General features: G+C 52.3%; 2 protein-coding genes across 2 annotated transcripts in view; one reads left to right on the forward strand and one right to left on the reverse strand.

Moving 5' to 3' along the window:
- Positions 1–4,044, forward strand: part of TIRAP (TIR domain containing adaptor protein) — a 383,808-nt gene extending 379,764 nt beyond the window's left edge. The window contains exon 8 of the transcript XR_014591757.1: positions 4,035–4,044. The gene's annotated coding sequence lies outside the window, so the exon portion shown is untranslated. The remainder of the gene's footprint in view (positions 1–4,034) is intronic.
- Positions 1–13,804, reverse strand: part of KIRREL3 (kirre like nephrin family adhesion molecule 3) — a gene marked incomplete at both ends in the record, with an annotated part of 348,160 nt that extends 334,356 nt beyond the window's left edge. The window contains one exon of the mRNA XM_083877958.1: positions 13,744–13,804. Coding sequence (XP_083734084.1) covers positions 13,744–13,804 — 61 coding nt within the window. The remainder of the gene's footprint in view (positions 1–13,743) is intronic.
- Positions 13,805–17,729: the final 3,925 nt, after the last annotated feature.

Here is a 17,729-nt window from a genome sequence, read left to right on the forward strand (position 1 = left end):
AGCGTTGGCCAGGTCCACCCATCCAGCCAGGGAAATGGGTCAGGACAGCCAGAAAACAGCAGCAAGAGGCATCTCAGGCAGCAGAGACCGTGAGGAAGAGTGTCACCACCACCGTCCCCATCCCAGTGACAAGGGAGGCAATCCTTCCCCACTCTATCCCCACCTCTCCTTCCCATATTTGACTGGGAAGGCTCTGCAAGGTGTGGGAGGAAGGACAGAAACCCAGCTCAGAAAATCCTCTGCAGACCAAGGCCAGCTCAAGAGACCCCCAATGAAGCTGATTTTAGCTGAGTAAGGCTGAGCTCTGCTCCAGCACAAGCCCAGGCCCTTTGTCCAGGTCCCCAGGCCGTGGTGTGGGAGATGCTGCTCCCAGGGACACCCCGAGCCCGGGCAGAGCAGATGGGAGGCTGTGCACGTTCATCTCTCCCTCCTACGTGTGTGAAATTCTCAACCCACCATTATCGTATTACATTTTCATTTTAAAGTAAATATCTGTTTTCAATTAGTACTTACCGTGAGGGGCATGCATCACTGAGAACACTTATTTCTCTTCCTTTCATTATTAGATTAGAAGTCGCTCAAGTTTAACCACATTTAGCAGCGGCAGACACCCAACTGCTCTGCAGGCACTAATCCTCTTCCCACCTCCACCCCCACAGAGGTCCCAATCCAGCTGCTGCAGCCTCCCTGCCAAGGCTCCAAATCAAGGTGTGACATGAGCCTGGTGCAGCCCTGGCCAACCTTCCCCAGCCCATCCACCAACTCCCTGCACATCCTCCCCTCCAGGCTGTTAAATTTCTATAGTTTTTCCTTCACATCACAAAATCTGACCCACTTGTGGAGCAACAAGGGTGACATGGACACCCCCGAGGTGACATGAAGTGAATAAAACCTGGAGCAGAGCTGCCCCAAACTTTACAAATATAACCAGAATCATGGGAGGGATCAATCATGTCTGGTGCTCCACCTGCTCATTCAGCCCTGGGTTAGCACTTGGCCACCCAATATCCTTTCCAAATCTCCCACTCCTGATCCATCCCCAGAGAGGAAAGCCCTTCCTCCCAGTGGGATCACCCAATATCCTTCCAAGTCTCCCACTCTTCATCATCCCTCAGGGAGAAAAGCCCTTCCTGCCAGTGGGATCTCCCAATATCCTTCCAAGTCTCCCATTCCTGGTCCTTCCCCAGGGAGCAAAGCCATTCCTGCACTGAGATCATCCCAAACACTCCCAGGCTCCACCTGCTCATTCAGTCCTGGGTTAGCACTTGGCCAACTAATATCCTTTCAAAGTCTCTCACTCCTCATCCTCTCCCAGAGAGAAAAGCCCTTCCTCCCAGTGGGATCACCAATATCCTTCCAAGTCTCCCACTCGTGATCCATCCTCAAGGAGGAAAGCCCTTCCTCCCAGTGGGATCACCCAGTGTCCTTCCCAAGTGTCCCACTCCTGGTCCTTCCCCAGGGAGCAAAGCCCTTCCTGCTGTGAGATCATCCCAAACACTCCCAGGCTCCACCTGCTCATTCAGCCCTGGGTTAGCACTTGGCTACTCAATATTCTTCCCAAGTCTCCCACTCCTGATCCATCTCCAAGGAGGAAAGCCCTTCCTCCCAGTGGGATCATCCAATGTCCTTCCAAGTCTCCCACTCCTGGTCCTTCCCCAGAGAGGAAAGCCCTTCCTCCCAGTGGGATCACCCAATATCCTTCCCAAGTCTCCCATTCCTCATCCTCTCCCAGGGAGCAAAGCCCTTCCTCCCAGTGGGATCTCCCAATGTCCTTCCCAAGTCCCTTCCCCAGGGAGCAGAGCCCTTCCTGCACTGAGATCATCCCAAACACTCCCAGGCTCAGCCCTCGGCGAGAGCACTCTAAGCATAATAGGACTATTATACCTTGCTCATTATGCCTCGTTTTTATTACTTGGCCTCATTAAGTTAAGAAGCCTCTGTAATTTAACTGCATCTCTTGGTCTCCGCACGGGGGCTCCAGCTGTGCCTGTCGTCAATCACTTTATTAAAAACACGGGACAAAAATTACAATTATCCCCATTACTGCCCATCAATCTCTTCAATTGCCTCTTAGGTCCTTTCTTTACCTGCTCAATGCACCAGTGCCAGGCAGATTTCACTGGCACCCTCAGAGTCTTCCCATGTTTTCAATAATTAGGGGCTGATTTTAAGGTGTTTTTAGGGCTGAGCAAGTGAGGCAGATGCTGGCACACGATGGCCTTGTGGTGCAGAGCAGAACAGGCAATAAAGGCACGCAACCAGACCAAGAGAAATAAACTGTGTTAGACAATAAAACCTAATTTTATCAGACCCAACACAAGATGCTTTACAGACACACAGATCAGATTAACACTGGTTTAGAATTCAATATACTGTGACAAATTGGGATGTTCAGAGAGACACCACGGTGGCTCACTGGCCAGGCCAAAGGCAAGAAGAGACTTGAAATCCACTTCCAAACCCCAGAGAAAAGCCAGCAATCAGCAGACAAAACGTTTTTTTACAACACTTTCCCCTTCACCCACCACAGGGATTCTCACCATCCTTTGTGCAAAAAACCCTTCCTAAACTCCATGTTAAAATTTCAGATATCAAAACGTGGTATTTTGCCAAGTCTACTTCCAATCCCTAACTCTTGGATGTTTCCTGCTCTACAAGTTTCAAAAGTTCAAACTTTTCTTCCCGATTTTGAACAAGACGCTCCCACTGGGACGACAACTCCTATCTGCTCGAGTCAGCAGAAACTTGCAGGGGTTAAGAGAACTACACAGATTTCTGTCTGTCCTTGGGAGAAAGCCAAACCACGGGGAGAAACCTCCCTGCTGCAGGAAAAAAAAAAAAAAAAAAAATAAAATCACTGTTCTGGATGAAAGATTTGCTACAATCACCCCTGCAAAGAGATCACCAAGGGACATCAACCCCTTGGCATTTGCTCGTGGTCCTTTTCCTTGAGATGTTTCACTCTTCCCCCCTCTCCTTCCCAGGGAAAACCAGCCTTCCTTTAGCACTTCCCCTCCTGATTTGCTTCCATCACAGAAAGAATGAAAAGAGGAGGAGACCACAGAGATGCTGCCCAGGTGTAGCAGGCATCAGCTTGGTGCAGTCAGGAGGGGAGGAGGGTGAGAGGTGGCAGCTCTTTTTTTTCCTCAGCACCCTGAGGAGCAGGTCACACAGAATCCTGGCCCTCTGAACACCCTGCCCTGCTCTGGCTGCTGCCTTTCCCAGCCAGCCCACTTGATGAGAGAGAGAGCTTTGAGGATTTCAAAGGGCGCCGTGTTCCCCAGTTTATCACAAGTGTCTATCTTAAACCAACATTATCATTTTAAGCGTGACCGGAGCGAGAGGAACCTTCAGCGGGAGAGAGACACAGAGACAGAAAAGACCCCTCAGACTCACAACCCCATGCAGACCCCGACACGGCCAGCCCAAGAGCTGTGCTGCTGCCATCAGCGAGGATCTGTCAGGAGGGACATTTACACTGCTCCAGGCCTGACAGAAAAGACATTTCTGCTCTGCCATGAAATTCCTCCTGCTGCCCTTTCCAGAGTGTCACAGCTCTGCCACCCCAGAGTGGAGAGGAAAGGATGTTTTCCAAGGGGTGGCAGGTGACAGAGAGTTCCACCTCCTCCCAAAATGTTCCTACAGGCCAAACTCACCAGGCAGGGGGGGAAAGAGCAGCCGTGGGGTGACACCCACCCCAACACTCAAACCATCAACACCAAGCCTGAACACGCCAAAAATACCCAGAAAATCTTCCATCTCAGCAAAGAAAGAGCAGATGACAATGGCCAGGATGTGGGGCTGGGCTGGGATGACTTTAAGCATGCAGAGACTGAGCTGGGCTGCTGAGGTTGTGCAAGGACCATGGAAGGTTGTCCATGGAACCACCAGGGCCAGGATATGGGGCTGGAACCACCAGGGCCAGGATGTGGGGCTGGACTGGGATGACTTTAAGCATGCAGAGACCTCAGAGCTGGGCTGCTAAGGTTGTCCAAGCTGCACACAGAACAGGATTTAGGCACATAAAAGCTGAGGGACAGCAGGACTGAAGATGCTCCCCCTGTTCCCTGGTGGGGAAGCTCCTGAGCAGCCCAATCCAGCAGTGCTGTCTCCCAGGTACAGAAATAAGGCCTTGTCTTGTTCCCTGGCAATTCCCATTATTAGAAGGCCAAATAAAGGGAATCACAAGAAATTTACCATCAGTAACTCAAGCTTCAGCTTAGACAGAAGGAGTTAATTTACAGCCACTCCAAGCTTTGATATCTTAAACCTTTTCAGCGTCTGGACAAGATGAGGAATAAGTACAGACAGTGTCAGACTCTGTGATCGGGAGGACAAAACGCTGCAAACAGCTGTGCCTAATTTTAGCATCTGTTGGTTCTGTTTCTCCAGCACTTGTGGAGGGTGGGGGGTGGCCCCATCACTCCTGGCTTATTAAAGACACAGCCAGAAGGGAGAGAGGAGAGTGTTGAATCACACTCTGGGGGATTAGCGCATGGAGGAGAGCAAGCACAGCACGGCATGGCACAGCACGGCACGGCACGGCACGGCACGGCACGGCACGGCACGGCACGGCACGGCACAGCACAGCACCACTGACCAGGAATGCAGCCATTCAGGGACGGGTGGAGCTGTTCCTGGGGGTGAGGAGCCCCTGTGTGTGCATTTATCACTGGGGGGGGGGGGGGGGCACAGAGTTGGGTCAGGCAGCCCCCACGTCCCCCTTCCACAGCTGGACCCAGTGCAGCAGCCCATGGTGATCATATCACATCAATGTTTGTGCTGTGATCACATCATGGTGATCTATCACATACAATGTGCTCACAGCAGGGTCACCTCAACCTCCTCCTGGACACCTGTCCAACCACCCACTGGAGTGGCAACTTCAGAGGGACCCCAATTCCTGTCCCATCCCAGAACTCAAACAACCTCCCCATTCCAAGGGAACAGCCTTGGCTGCTGAGCCCTGTCACCTTCTGATAATTATTTACATATTTCATTTGGAGTCTCTCAAAACAACATAAATTGTTTTAATTTCTCTCAGTGATGGACTTCCGAATTGACCACTGGGGTCACAGAGGTGTTCCTCTCATCTACCAATCCTCCACCAAATTCCTAATCCTATAAAACCCCAAATCATAACAAACTGCCCTTTCTTTTCCTCACTGACGGGTGAATGTGGTTATTTTCGTGCCCGTAAGGGAGACAGGGCCCCAGATTTGGGGCTCGGCGCTCTGAGCATCCCCGCGGGTCACCTTGGACCTTTCCAGGGGAGCGGGACACGGGCAGGTGTGAGCTCAGCGCTCCTCTCCATGCGAGCGCGGCTGCTGCCCCCGCCAGGCTGAACGGGAGCACTGAGGGTGAAACCTGCAGCTCCTCCGCCAGGTGACCCGTTTGGGAGCCAAAACACCCCGGGTTAAACCCTTTCCCTGCGCTTTCCTCATCAGTCTGGGTTAGGAGACACCCCCCGTGTGTCTCCTCGGCGCTGGAATTGCGCAGTTTAAAGAAACGCGGGGGGATTTTGGGGAAAACTGCCGGGACAGGGCTGGGGATGGAGGGATGGAGGGATGGATGGATGGAGGGAGGGATGGATGGAGGGATGGAGGGATGGAGGGATGGATGGATGGAGGGAGGGATGGATGGAGGGAGGGATGGATGGAGGGATGGAGGGATGGAGGGATGGAGGGATGGAGGGATGGAGGGATGGAGGGATGGATGGATGGAGGGAGGGATGGATGGAGGGATGGAGGGATGGAGGGATGGAGGGATGGAGGGATGGAGGGATGGAGGGATGGAGGGATGGAGGGATGGAGGGATGGATGAATGGATGGATGGATGGATGGATGGATGGATGGATGGATGGATGGAGGGAGGGATGGATGGAGGGATGGAGGGATGCTCCTCTCAGGTCACCTGGAGCAGCCACGGCCGGTCATCAAACACACACACACACCCCCGGCGGGGAATGAGCCCTGGCAGGGCAGGGGCAGCCGCAGACATCAGAGGAGCTGATAAAGGCTCATCCCAGCGATAACGATTTTTGTCTCCGGTTATTTTTTGTGCAGCTGGGAACAAGTGGCTGCAGTCAGCGCCTTGGCAGCTGGGGAGGGGAGAGAGCAGCGGGTTTGCATCGTCGGGGGTGGAAACAGAGTTAGCTCAGCCCCCCACCACATTCACTGGTTATTTTCTTCTTCTTGTTGTTGGCAGAGCTTGTCATGGGCTGACCAAAACAGCACCGAGTGACATCTCAGGGTGACAGGTGAAGATGCAAAGCCAGGAGTGCTGAAGAGCAGGGTTTTCCTGCAGACACAGCTTGAGGGAAAGATCCAAGCCTCAGCAACATCTCCATGTGCTGGCTGGGTTTAAATCCCTTTGGAGAAGCCAGAGGCCTTTTCCTGCTGGGCAGAGAGAAATTCTCACCCAGCAGCTGAAGGCAGAGCAGCTGGAGGTGACCCTGCAGCACCTGCAGGCCCCACAGCATTGCCAGCACGGACCAGTGTCACCTTTTCCTCATGAGCTCCATCGTGGCTTTGGGAAGCTTTGAGCTGGGGGTGAATCAGGGCTTACAGCTCCTCACAAAGCAGTGACAGCCTCATCCTTGGCCTCACCAGTGCAGCCAAGCAACTCTCAGTTTGCCCTGGGAAAGGCAGGGGCAGGTCCAGCCAAGCACTGTCCCCTGGGCAGAGCTGCAGGACGGGGCTGCTCCTCCTGAGCCAGCACCAGACCCAGCCAATATTGGCCAAACCACATTTTCCTCTTTGGTTTGCAGGCAGCACCAAAGAAAGGTCAGGCTTGGTGGCCCAGAAGGAAGCTCCACTCATCTCTTTGCACTCCATGCCACAGAACCAGAATGGTTTGGGTTGGAAGGGACCTTGAAATGAGTCTCATTCCACCCCCCTGCCATGGGCAGGGATGTCATTCACTATCCCAGGCTGCTCAGGTTCCCATCCCACCTGGCCTTGGACACTCCAGGGACAGGGCACAGCTCCTCACAGCCAGGACCTCACCCCCCTCACAGGGAAGGATTTCCTCCCATCATCAGCTACCCCTCTGTGAGGAGCTTCTCCACCTGTCTCCACACCCCTTTCTGACCCAGGGGCTTTGGATCCATCCAGAGCAGCTCCTTCCATTCCCCTTTTTGCAGAGGCTCTCCAAATCCCTGCTGTCGTTCCTGCCGTGCCGTGGCCATTATGCAAGTTGGGCTGTCTTAACTGGCTGCTGAGCATACAAGTGGGGCTGACATTTATTTAATCCTCATAGTAATGTTGACTGTGTACTTACTGAAACACCTCATGCTTATGGAAGACATTTGTTTCCAAGCAGCTTATGCTAAATTGCAGTGATATAAAGGAAACACTTATCCAATATTGACATTCACTGACTGGCAGCAGACTGCTTGAATACTCATTTATGCCGGGGATGGGAGGGGGACGGGACACCAGGCACCTGAGGGGGATTCAGGCCCTTCCTTTCTGCTCTTTTAATGAGTTTGGGGTGATTTTAAGTTTAATGATAACTTGCCCAAAATGCAAGGTGGGACTCCAAACCCTGTGGCTTCTTCCACTCACTCCCTGTTTATCTGTGGGCCCACAGCACAAAGATTGATCCCTCATCCATGGGGAAGGTTGAGGAAGCTCATCCCTCCCACCACCAGTACATATTTCACCTGTAATTAGCAGGGCTGCTCTGGGCCTGCTGGGCAGAGCTCCTCAGAAAAACCACATTATTGAACATTTTCTCCATTTCTATCTCCCCTCCCACAACGTTGGGGTTGCTCACTCAGAAAGTTCCTGAAACATCCAGCTTTAGGTGCTGCCGCATCCTCCCAGCCCCAGCAGTTCTCCACTGCCTTTACCTCGTGTCATATTGACCATGACAACCCCAGACCCCAGACCATAAATCCAGCAGCCGTTAGGAGGTGAATTACCCACCACACGACCACACACAAACACAAACACACACACAGAGGTGGAACCTGCACGGCAATTCCACCCAACTGCAAAGCAATTGGAAAACAAAAAGACAAGCATCTATTACCCGAGATGAAAGTCTGACCGTGCCTGCATCAATGGTTAATGAGCAGCAGTTATGGCAAAGCCCTCAAAAACCAATTACATCCTGCTCCACCCCAAACGCAGCAGACCAAAAGCCTGACGGAGCTTTTCGTTGCGAGTGGGGGCGTTGAATGAACACATGAAGACAAGATCTTATCCCCAAGTTAGAGTCTGAATTTAACAATGCCAGTGTTCCACCTCCCACTTCTCCAGCATGTGACACTACCCCAGGCAGGACGCCCAGAGCCCATCGCTCACAGGCACTAAAAAGCGCATTTAGATTTTTTTTTAAGCTGTTTAATGCAAGTCGGTAAAAGGAAGAGCCATGTAACAGCCAAGTGACCTCCAGCTCCTTCTGCTCCACTTTGGAGGCTGCTGCTGCTGCTGCCACCGGGGAAAGGCAAACACTTGAGTGTGGGTCTTGCCAGCGAGGCAATGAATAAACAGGCTCAAAGAGCACATTGAACCAGGACATCTGTTAGGCCACCGTTTCCAAGACCAAATCCCAGCATTTTCTCGGCCCTACCACAAGGCACAATTCAGAAATGGATAGTTTCCTCTTCCCCCCTTTCCAGCAGTCTGGAGCACAGATGTGCCCATGAGGCGAAGTGGAGGAATGGAAAAGCCACGAGTCCTGAGCAGCATCAGGATCCTGCTGCTCAACCTTTGCCTGGAACGACGAGCGCAGGTTTTAAACTTTATTTCTCCCCAGCCAAGAGATCCTGCACATCTCCTGGCGCACGTTTGAAATGAGCACTGGGTTCCCACATCCCTGCAAGAGCCAGGCCATGTGCCAGCCCTGAAGGCAGGGCAGACCATTTAAAAAAAAAAAAACACTCACCGCCCCACCAAACGCCTCAGATCTCAGCAAATAAGAGACTGATTTACAACCAATTTGTTTCACTACCTATTGATTTATAAAATAAGCTTGTACACGGTCACCGTGGCTCTGTCACTCTCTGTGGCCAGAGGTAGCTCTCAATGAAGCCAAAGGAAAGACTTGTATTGCTCCTGAACAGAAGATAAATTAGGGCCTTCAACAATTGTTGGTATAAATTCGCCGGGCTTTAAAGCAAATAAATAAATAAATAAATAAACAGGAGCTGTTTAATCCTCCTGGAAGGATTCTGGAAGTGATGTAAAGCCAATTCTCCAGCAGCATTTCCATAAAGCCCCCTTGCACTCAGCGTGCCGAGGAGCGCTGAGCGAACTCGCAAAGCCGATCGTTAAATCAGAGGTTTGGAGCAGCCACACTCTCCATCACGGGGAAGAAAAAAAAAACAAACCAGTTTATTCAAAGCCCTTGATCCTCAGCCAACTCACAACCTAAGGGGCACATTGGCCTCTCCCCTCTTTATTTACGGCTACAAAAGGAAGAAGAGCACGGAGCTGTTTTATCCCAACGTTTGCAGAGCGGCTGGAGCCGGTGACATGCGGCGCTGGGAACCTGTCAGGGATTTCTAGGCACGTTCAGGCTCCAGTTGGTGTCCCCTAAACCAACAGGAAAGCACAGAAATAATCGACATCAGCCCGAGATGTGCTGTGCATAAACTGCCTGGGCACCTCTGCTTAACCTTGGAAGGGGGAGGCTGGTGGGGATGCGGCGTGAGCTCCGAGGAGGAACATCTGCCCGGCTCCCCTCCCTCTGGCACAGGGCACCTGAGCAAACCCCCAGCTCCTCCCTCCTGTGCTCTTCTGAGAGCTGAAACCGTGCAAGAAAACCTGATTTGAGCAAAGTCATCGGTGGTCCTCACGTGGCTGTCACTGCAGGAGGTGCAGATGGGAGATGAGAAACTGAAATTGTGTTAAAACAGGCGTTGGAGGAGGCAATTCTGCACCATTCCTGTGGGACAGCACGGACTGGACAACACCAGTTTCAAATTGAGACTTATTTCAGTTTCTTTCCCATGCAGCCCAGTTGTGAACACACTGCCCCTGCCAAACCTGCACCCTTCCACCAGCAGCACCTCACAAAGCACTTCCCAAACCATCTCTGTCTTCCACTCAACCATTTTCAGTTCACAGAACCACTGACCACCCCGAGGTGGAACCTCTTGGGCTCCAGGAGCTCTTCCTCACCATCATTTTTAGAGCTCACTGGATGCTCCCACTCGATGAACTTCCCAAACAGCTCCCAGTGCTGACACTCACCTGCTGGGTTTAGGGAACACTTCCCTTGCAAAGCTGCCCTGCTCTGCACAGGGCACGAGAAAATAACATGGAAGGGGGATCACAATGACAGATTTCCAGGGTTTTCCTTAACAGACTTGTTGTTGTCAGACACAGAAACCTCCCCCCAAGTGTCCCAGCTCTTGCACACACACTCCCAGCACCCCAAACCTTGTGTTTTTCCTCCCCACCACCCACTAAGATGTGAAAATCCTCATCTCTCGGTCCTAACCAGTATTGGTGGGTGGAATTTGCCTGGTTTTTCTCTCATCACCATAATTGCACCCTTCTTCACCTGGGGGCTGCTGCTGAGCCAGTGGGGAGTTGAGCCACTGCTCTGATAACGGGCCCCTCTGGCAGAAGATTGTAAAGCATTTGCTTCCAGGGAGGAACCAAGTGAACTGTGAAGGAGAAAAACATACCCTGCAACACCCAGAGAACTCAGTATTCATCACCCGGAGGGAAAGCAAACATGCCTTTGGAAAGAGAGCCCCAGACAGGCAGAAATCTTCCCATCCAAGGTAAATTTAAGATGCTGCCAAATCCATCTAATACAGGCCAGTGAGAGGAGGTGGCTGTAGGTGCATCTTCAGTGGTGCTCCTCCCCACAGCCCCACCTCCCACACTGGGACACCTTCCCCAGTGGATTCCACCTCCCCCAGTGGTTTCCACCTCCCCCAGTTTGGCTGGCACTGGAGCAGGGGAGGGATGGGTGAGTTATTCCCCAGGCAGATTCGTGGCAGCAGCAATTCCTGCCCACCAGGGGTTCCACACATCCCCATCCCCACAGGAGACAAACTTGCTGGGACTTTCTCTCCCTCCCACCAAAGCCGTGGCTCTGGCAGCTTTGATGGGGTGGGACCAGGGAAAAACCACCCCTGGAGCACTGACCTATCAACTCTCAGAAAGAGCCAGCACAGGCTGCTTTAGGCCATTTGCAAGAGGGGAAGGAAGATAAAGGATGCTCCAGGGAAGGGAATTTGCTCTGCCCAGGTCCCCCAGAGCAGTGAGCTGTGGGACAGATCCTCCTCCCTCCCAGGCTGAGCCGTGCCTGGGGTGCTCCATGTGCAGCACAGCCCCAGACAGGAGCAAAAAGCAGCTTCCTCCTCCTGGAAGCTCCATTGGAAGCCCAATTCCAGCCTGTGTGGGCTGCAGGAGCAGCAGGATGCCAGGATATCACTGGGGTGTCCATGAAATACAAACCCAAGGGCACAGGTGCACAAATCCCATGATGGAAAAATGTCCTTTTGGAGAGGTTTGGGATAAGGAGATTTTTTTTTTTTAAAGTAGTGTCCAGACCAGAGATCCCAAGAGGTGATCCTTCCAGCCCTGCTGCCGAGTTTAATTATGGCAAATCCCTTCAAGCCACTTTGGCAAGAAAACACAGCCCTGCCTGCCCCTTGCCCACACAAAGGAACCCCTAAAACTGTTGAAGGGCAGAGCCAGGTGATTTTAGTCCCTTGAAGTGAGTTTTGGATCACCAGCTCCTCCTGAGGAAGGCAGGACATGCCCCACGCACATCCCCATCCCCACACCTTGGGGACACCTGTGTCACGGCCGCCACACCTGGACACGCCACGGCGGCCGCTCGAGGGGAGGCAAACACAACACGTGCTGGAAAAAAAAAATCATCTCCAACACCTCCATCCAGGCCTCTCCTCCCCCTCCAGCACCGTGTGGCTGAAGGAATCCTGTGCATTAAATCCTGCCAGGGATCCCCTGCACGGCTTCACCCCAACGGGAAGAGCCGCGGTGCTGCCGACGGCGCCTTTGTCACGGCAACTCCACAGGAACGCTCTGGGCTCATCCTGGGGGACAAAACAGCCAGGAAAAAAATCACTCTGCAAGGCACTCTCCTAACCCGGAGTGAATAAACAGGTACCAGATGCAACGATGCTGCTGGAACAGGCAGGAGACAAACGGGCTGAGCTCAGGCAGCAGAGCCCAGGAGCCGTGGCGGCTCCCCGACGCGAGTGCTGTTATAAAAGTGCATTAACCCACATTAAAATCATGGCTGCAAAAAAGGAAGGAGCTGGAGGAGAACGCGACAAATCCCGGCTGGATCCCGCTGAAACTTCTCCAGCCCCGGCAGCAAAGTGCCATTTGACCTGCAGGATGTGTGGGAGCAGGGAGGGATGAGGGAAGGCCGGGAGAAGCTTCCAAATTTCTGCTGAGCCCGGCCCCGGCGCTGCCCTGCTGTACCAGGGAGAGTTCAGATTTGTTCAGCCAGAAACCCACACGGAGGACACAGTGGGTTTCTTTTGTGCGGCAGCGAAGGCAAATGCAAACACAGCGTTCTCCCCGAAGGAATATTAGCACAAGCAGAGAAGTGAGGGGAAGGGAGGACGGTGGAGGAGCCCAACAGCACATCCGAGCCCAGGGAGAGGAGAGGGAAGGATGAGCAGGAGCACAGACACCACAAACACCAGGAATAGGGTGAAACCCAGCGTTTGGTGGGGGATGTTCAGCCCTAATGTCTGGCTGAGCAAAAAAAAAAAACCACCAAAAAAACAACCCAGCTGCCCGTGGAGAAGCACTACTCTCTCCAAAAGTTTTATCCTTCATTTAATCAACAGATGGACGAGCTGCGTGGGTTTGGGGTTTTTTTATCCCTTTTTTTTTTTTTTTTTTTCTCCCAAGCATCCCCAAGCCGTACCCTGACAAAAGCTGGCGTGGGGACCAGGGCGGTGTGACACAGATGGGATTTGACACCGGCCTTGGGAGGGGACGAGCAGCACTGAGGAGAAGCCGGGGTTTGGTTTGGCTGCAGCTCAGCGTCCTCCACAGGTGATGGATAGTCCAGGGAGCAGGGACAGACACACACAGAGCAGCCTGGTGGGCACGGCTTCCCAAAATAATGCGTCCCCTTCCCAAATCCTTATAGATATATATATATATAATTTTTTTTTTTTTTTTTTTTTTTTTTTTTTTTTTTTTTTTTTTGTGCGTGGGAATCAAGCAGGTTGTAAAGTTGCAGGCGGGTTCCCACGCCGAGGGGAGGTGGGATGGGGCGGTGACACCCCCGCGGGGTCCCCAACCTCCCCGGGGCTGCCGGGGCCGGACACAACTCTCCTTCCTTCCACCTCCCCGGGCTCAGATCGCTCCCGATCGCGGCTCCACAGCCGCGGGTTCCCGTCCCCGCCAGCCCGAGCGGCTCCTCCGCTGCCGCCGAAACTGAGCATCCATCGCCTCCTGCACCGGGGGAAGCACCGGGAGGCGATGGGGAGTGCGGGGGGGGCTGTTGCTCAGCCAAGCCGTGTTTACACACAAACACCATCCAATTAACCGAGCGGGAACAGAAAACACTCATTTGCATACTAAAGATATATATATTTTTTTTTTTTCTCCTCTTATTTTTAAAGGAAAGAAAGGTGAGCTGGCTCGGCGGGGATGCAGGGGAGGGAAAAACTCTGCAATCCTCCTTGTCTCCCCCTCGCAAAACACCCCAGGACGAGCCGGGGACCCCCCACCCCAAACCCACCCACCGCCCACCCAGCCGGGCAAAGTGCGGGGCTCCTACCGTGGCTGAGCAGGAGGCACCCGAGCAGGAGGAGGAGGAGGTCTGCCTGGAAAGCGCTCATTCCTCAGGGTGGGCTCCGCGGGGGCTCGGGGGGCTCCGCTGCCGCTGCCGCCGCCGCTGCCGGGGGGTTCAGGCCGCCGCCCGCCGGCTCCGCTCTCGCGGCTCCATCGCCGCCCCCCCAGCTCCTCCTTCCCTCCCTCCCCCGGCAGCGCTGCCTTCACTGGCGGAGCCTCGGCGGCGCAGCGCGGCTTTTGGAGCGGGGGGGAGGGAGGGGAGGGGAGGCAAAGTGCCGGGGAAAAGGGGGAGTAACTTGCGCGCAGCCGGCTGGGCGCGGGGAGGGACCTTCGCGCATCGCCCCCTCCCCAAAGATCTGAGCGCTGGGATGGGCTGGGATGGGCTGGGATGGGGTGGGGGGACCACCGGGCAGGTGTCGGGGCTGCTCTGCCCCAGGGGTGCGGGAGAAGGGGATGCTGTTCCTGCCCCAGGTGTGCGGAGGAGGGGTCGGGGTACCATGGGGGACCACCGGGAAGGTGTCGGGGTTGCTCCTGCCCCAGGTGTGCCGGAGGAAGGGATGCTGCTCCTGCCCCAGGTGTGTAGGAGGAAGGGTCGGGGTATCGTGGGGGGTCACCGGGCAGGTGTCGGGGCTGCCCCTGCCCCAGATGTGCAGGAGGGAGGGATGGGGATGCTGTCCCTGCCCCAGGTGTGCAGGAGGAAGGGATGGGGATGCTGCTCCTCCCCAGGTGTGCAGGAGGAAGGGATGGGGATGCTGTCCCTGCCCCAGGTGTGCGGGATGAAGGGATGGGGATGCTTCTCCTCCCCAGGTGTGCAGGAGGAAGGGATGGGGGTGCTGTCCCTGCCCCAGGTGTGCAGGAGGAAGGGATGGGGATGCTGTCCCTGCCCCAGGTGTGCAGGTTGAAGGCATGCCATGCTCGCCCCGCAGCCGCAGCAGGAGCTCAAACACCTGCGGGGTCCCCCAGCCCCAGCTCGGGATTGAAGGGGTGTGGGGGGTCCTGTCCATCAGTCAGGGCACCCCCAGACCCCTCCTCACCCCCTGAGAGGTGCTCTGTGCCTTCCCGGGGAGCCTGAAAGGAGAAAGGGCAGCCAGAGCCTCACCCTGAAATATTCCCCAAATCCTGGGAAAAGAGAGAGGGAAATAATGTGTGTGTGTTGTTTTTCCCCCCGGAGAGAAATTATATCCAACAACCTCCTACAAGTCCAGAGGGAGCTGGAGATGGGGTGGGGGATCTGGAAGACCCCCAGAGCTGCACCCTCATTTCTTCCAGCTCTTCCAGTTCTTCACAGCTCCATAAAAACCTACACTGGAGCTGAGAGTAAAAAATAAAAACACACCCTCCCACCCCAAAATAAAGTTTTGTTTGTAAGGGGGGGAACCCTGCGCAAGCACTTCCCGCTGTCATTTTGCAGGAGTGGGACAAAAGGGCCTTTTCTCTCCTTTAATCACCATTTTTATCCTTTTGGGCATTTATTTATTTTATTATTTTATTTTTAACCTTCTTTAATTTAATTTTCACTCAGCGGGAGTTTGGGGGGCAGAGCAGAGGTGCCCAAAAAAAAAAAAAGAAAAAAAAATCAAAAAAATCAAACCCAAGCAATAAAAATCATTCATTGCTTCCCACTACACACTGTGTGGTTACTGATGCCAGAGCCTCCCTCATCACCAGTCTGAGGGGCATGGAGGGATGGCTGAGGCAATTATTAAACCAAAATGAGAAAGTAATTACTGCTGTGGACTCTAATTACTGTGAGGTGAGTTTGTAAAGAGGCTGCACAGCTCTCCCTGCTGTTCTGGGGCTTCCTTGGTGGGACCATGGTTAAACCATGGTTAAACCACGGCTACCAGCCCTGGTTTGGCTGAAAAAAAAAAAAAAAATAATAATTAAAAAAAAAATTCCAACTTTCCAAAATGCACTTGTGCTAACAAGCTAAACTGGTGCCAGGTGTTTAGACCTGGCTTAGGAGCAGCGCCGAGCTGAGTTTTATTGATGGAAACGCAGGCACCGCACGCAGGCTCCGCTCTGGGCTCAGGGGGAGTCACCCTGCAAATAAACAGCTTTTATTATTAATATTGGCCTCCAGCCCTAAGGAAATCAAGCTTATTTGTGTCTGGCCACGTGTGTTGGTTTGCCCATCCCTGCCCTGTTCATGACTCTGGGAGAAAGAGGCGCAGAAATGGGGCTGGGAATTGTCCTATCCCTGAATTTTTCCACTCCAAGGGATATTTTGGCACTCCTGGAATGGATTTTCACCTCCATCCCTGGCAGGGATTCTGGCAGTGTCCACAACTGCAGTGATGTCCCTGTGGCAGGTTACAGGTGGTGGTGCATTTTATTTTTGGTGTATTTTATTATTTTTTTTTTCCTGGCAGCGGCGCTGATTTAAATGCGCGTGGAATAAATTGCTCAGCGCCCGATTTCAGTGGGAATTAGATTTCTAAATAATTCCCAGGCTCTCCCTGTTGTGTTTCAGTTTATTCTGCAAAATGTTGTTTGCTTGCAGACGAGGGGTACTAATGTATATTAAGGCTGCTACACAAGTCAGGCTTTCCTGTGAAGCTTCAAAACACCATTAACATTTGCATGGCAATTTCTCCTTCTCCTTTCACAAAAAAAAAAAAAAAAAAAAAAAAAAAAAAAAAAAAAAAAAAAAAAAAAAATTATTCCTTGCCTGCATCCCAAACAGCAGAATTTTTAACTTCCAGGAATCATGAATATATTTTTTTTCTCTCTCTCTCCCTTTTTTATTTTCCTCCTTCTTTCTCCTTTCCCAGTGAAAACATTTCAGCTGGAAAATTCTCATCATTGCAATAGTGACCTTTGCAAAGGGCTTTAAATCCTTGAGTGGAAGTAGCAGGTAAGTGCGAAGTTTTATTAACTGATTACCTCTGTGGTTTCGACTACATTGGTAGTCAAATTTGATTTAGAGGACCAGGCATGTAAAAAAAAAAAAAAAAAAATCAGCTTTCTGACATAATTTTTGGCTTTGCTGCAGCCTGAGCAGGGTCCTGCAAGATCAGCTCCCCTCCACCTGATTCAGGAGAGCAAATGGAGTGCAAACTGATTATTAGCTTCTCCTCTCGGATATCTCATTTAAATCTGCTCTGTGTTGTGGAAGGAAATGAATCATTCCAATTAAAAAAGCTGAGAAAATCAGAGAGCTCAGGAGGGGGAGCAGCCTTTGGGGAGGAATATTAAACTGGTGCTGGGGCTAGGGTGTGTTTTGGGGCTGGAAATTCCTGGTGGGGTCCCTTTGCAGCCCCTGCTCCCAGAGCTGGGTGTGTGGGGCTGTGCCCACGTCCCCTTGTGGGATTTGGGGTCACAAAACCTGCCCTGTGCAGGATCCGAAGGCAAAGAGCAATTCCAGAAGCTGGAAAGAGCAGATGCTCAACCTCTCCCTTCCTATCCCCATCCCCAGTAGGGAAAATTCCTCTCCCCCTCCTCCCCCCCCTTTTTTTTTTTTTTTTTTTTTTTTTAATTTTTTTTATTTTTATTCCACATTGACAAGTGTAATAGACACGAAACTCCACACCAATGAAAGCCCAGATTTTCTCATGCCTTTGCCTCTTTTACTTCCAGGCTATTTACTGAGAAGTATTTACTGGGAAGTGCAAGAAACAAAATGTTCTGAAATGCTGCAGCAAAATGGAGGAAAAAAAAAACAAAAAAAACCACCCCAAAACAACCCAGAATAATATAAAACATGTAAGCAGCTTGATCAAAATGAAGCAATATTGACAGAAAATGGGGTTTTAAGTAGCAGGACAACAGCAACTCAGATGGATTTCATTCTTGTGGTATTACAACGCTAAGCCAAGCACCTGGAAAAGAGAGAGAGAGAGAGGGGAAAATAATCACGTTTCCCTGGTTTAGAAAATCTTTTCCTTGTCATTTAAAAATACACATGACAAGTGAAAGCTGTGCAGAGTCCTGCTGGAAAAACCTGGAGCTGGGACTTGGAGGTTTTCCCTG

The sequence above is a fragment of the Zosterops lateralis genome, assembly GCF_965231275.1.
Source record: "Zosterops lateralis genome assembly, chromosome: 25".
NCBI lineage: Eukaryota > Metazoa > Chordata > Aves > Passeriformes > Zosteropidae > Zosterops > Zosterops lateralis.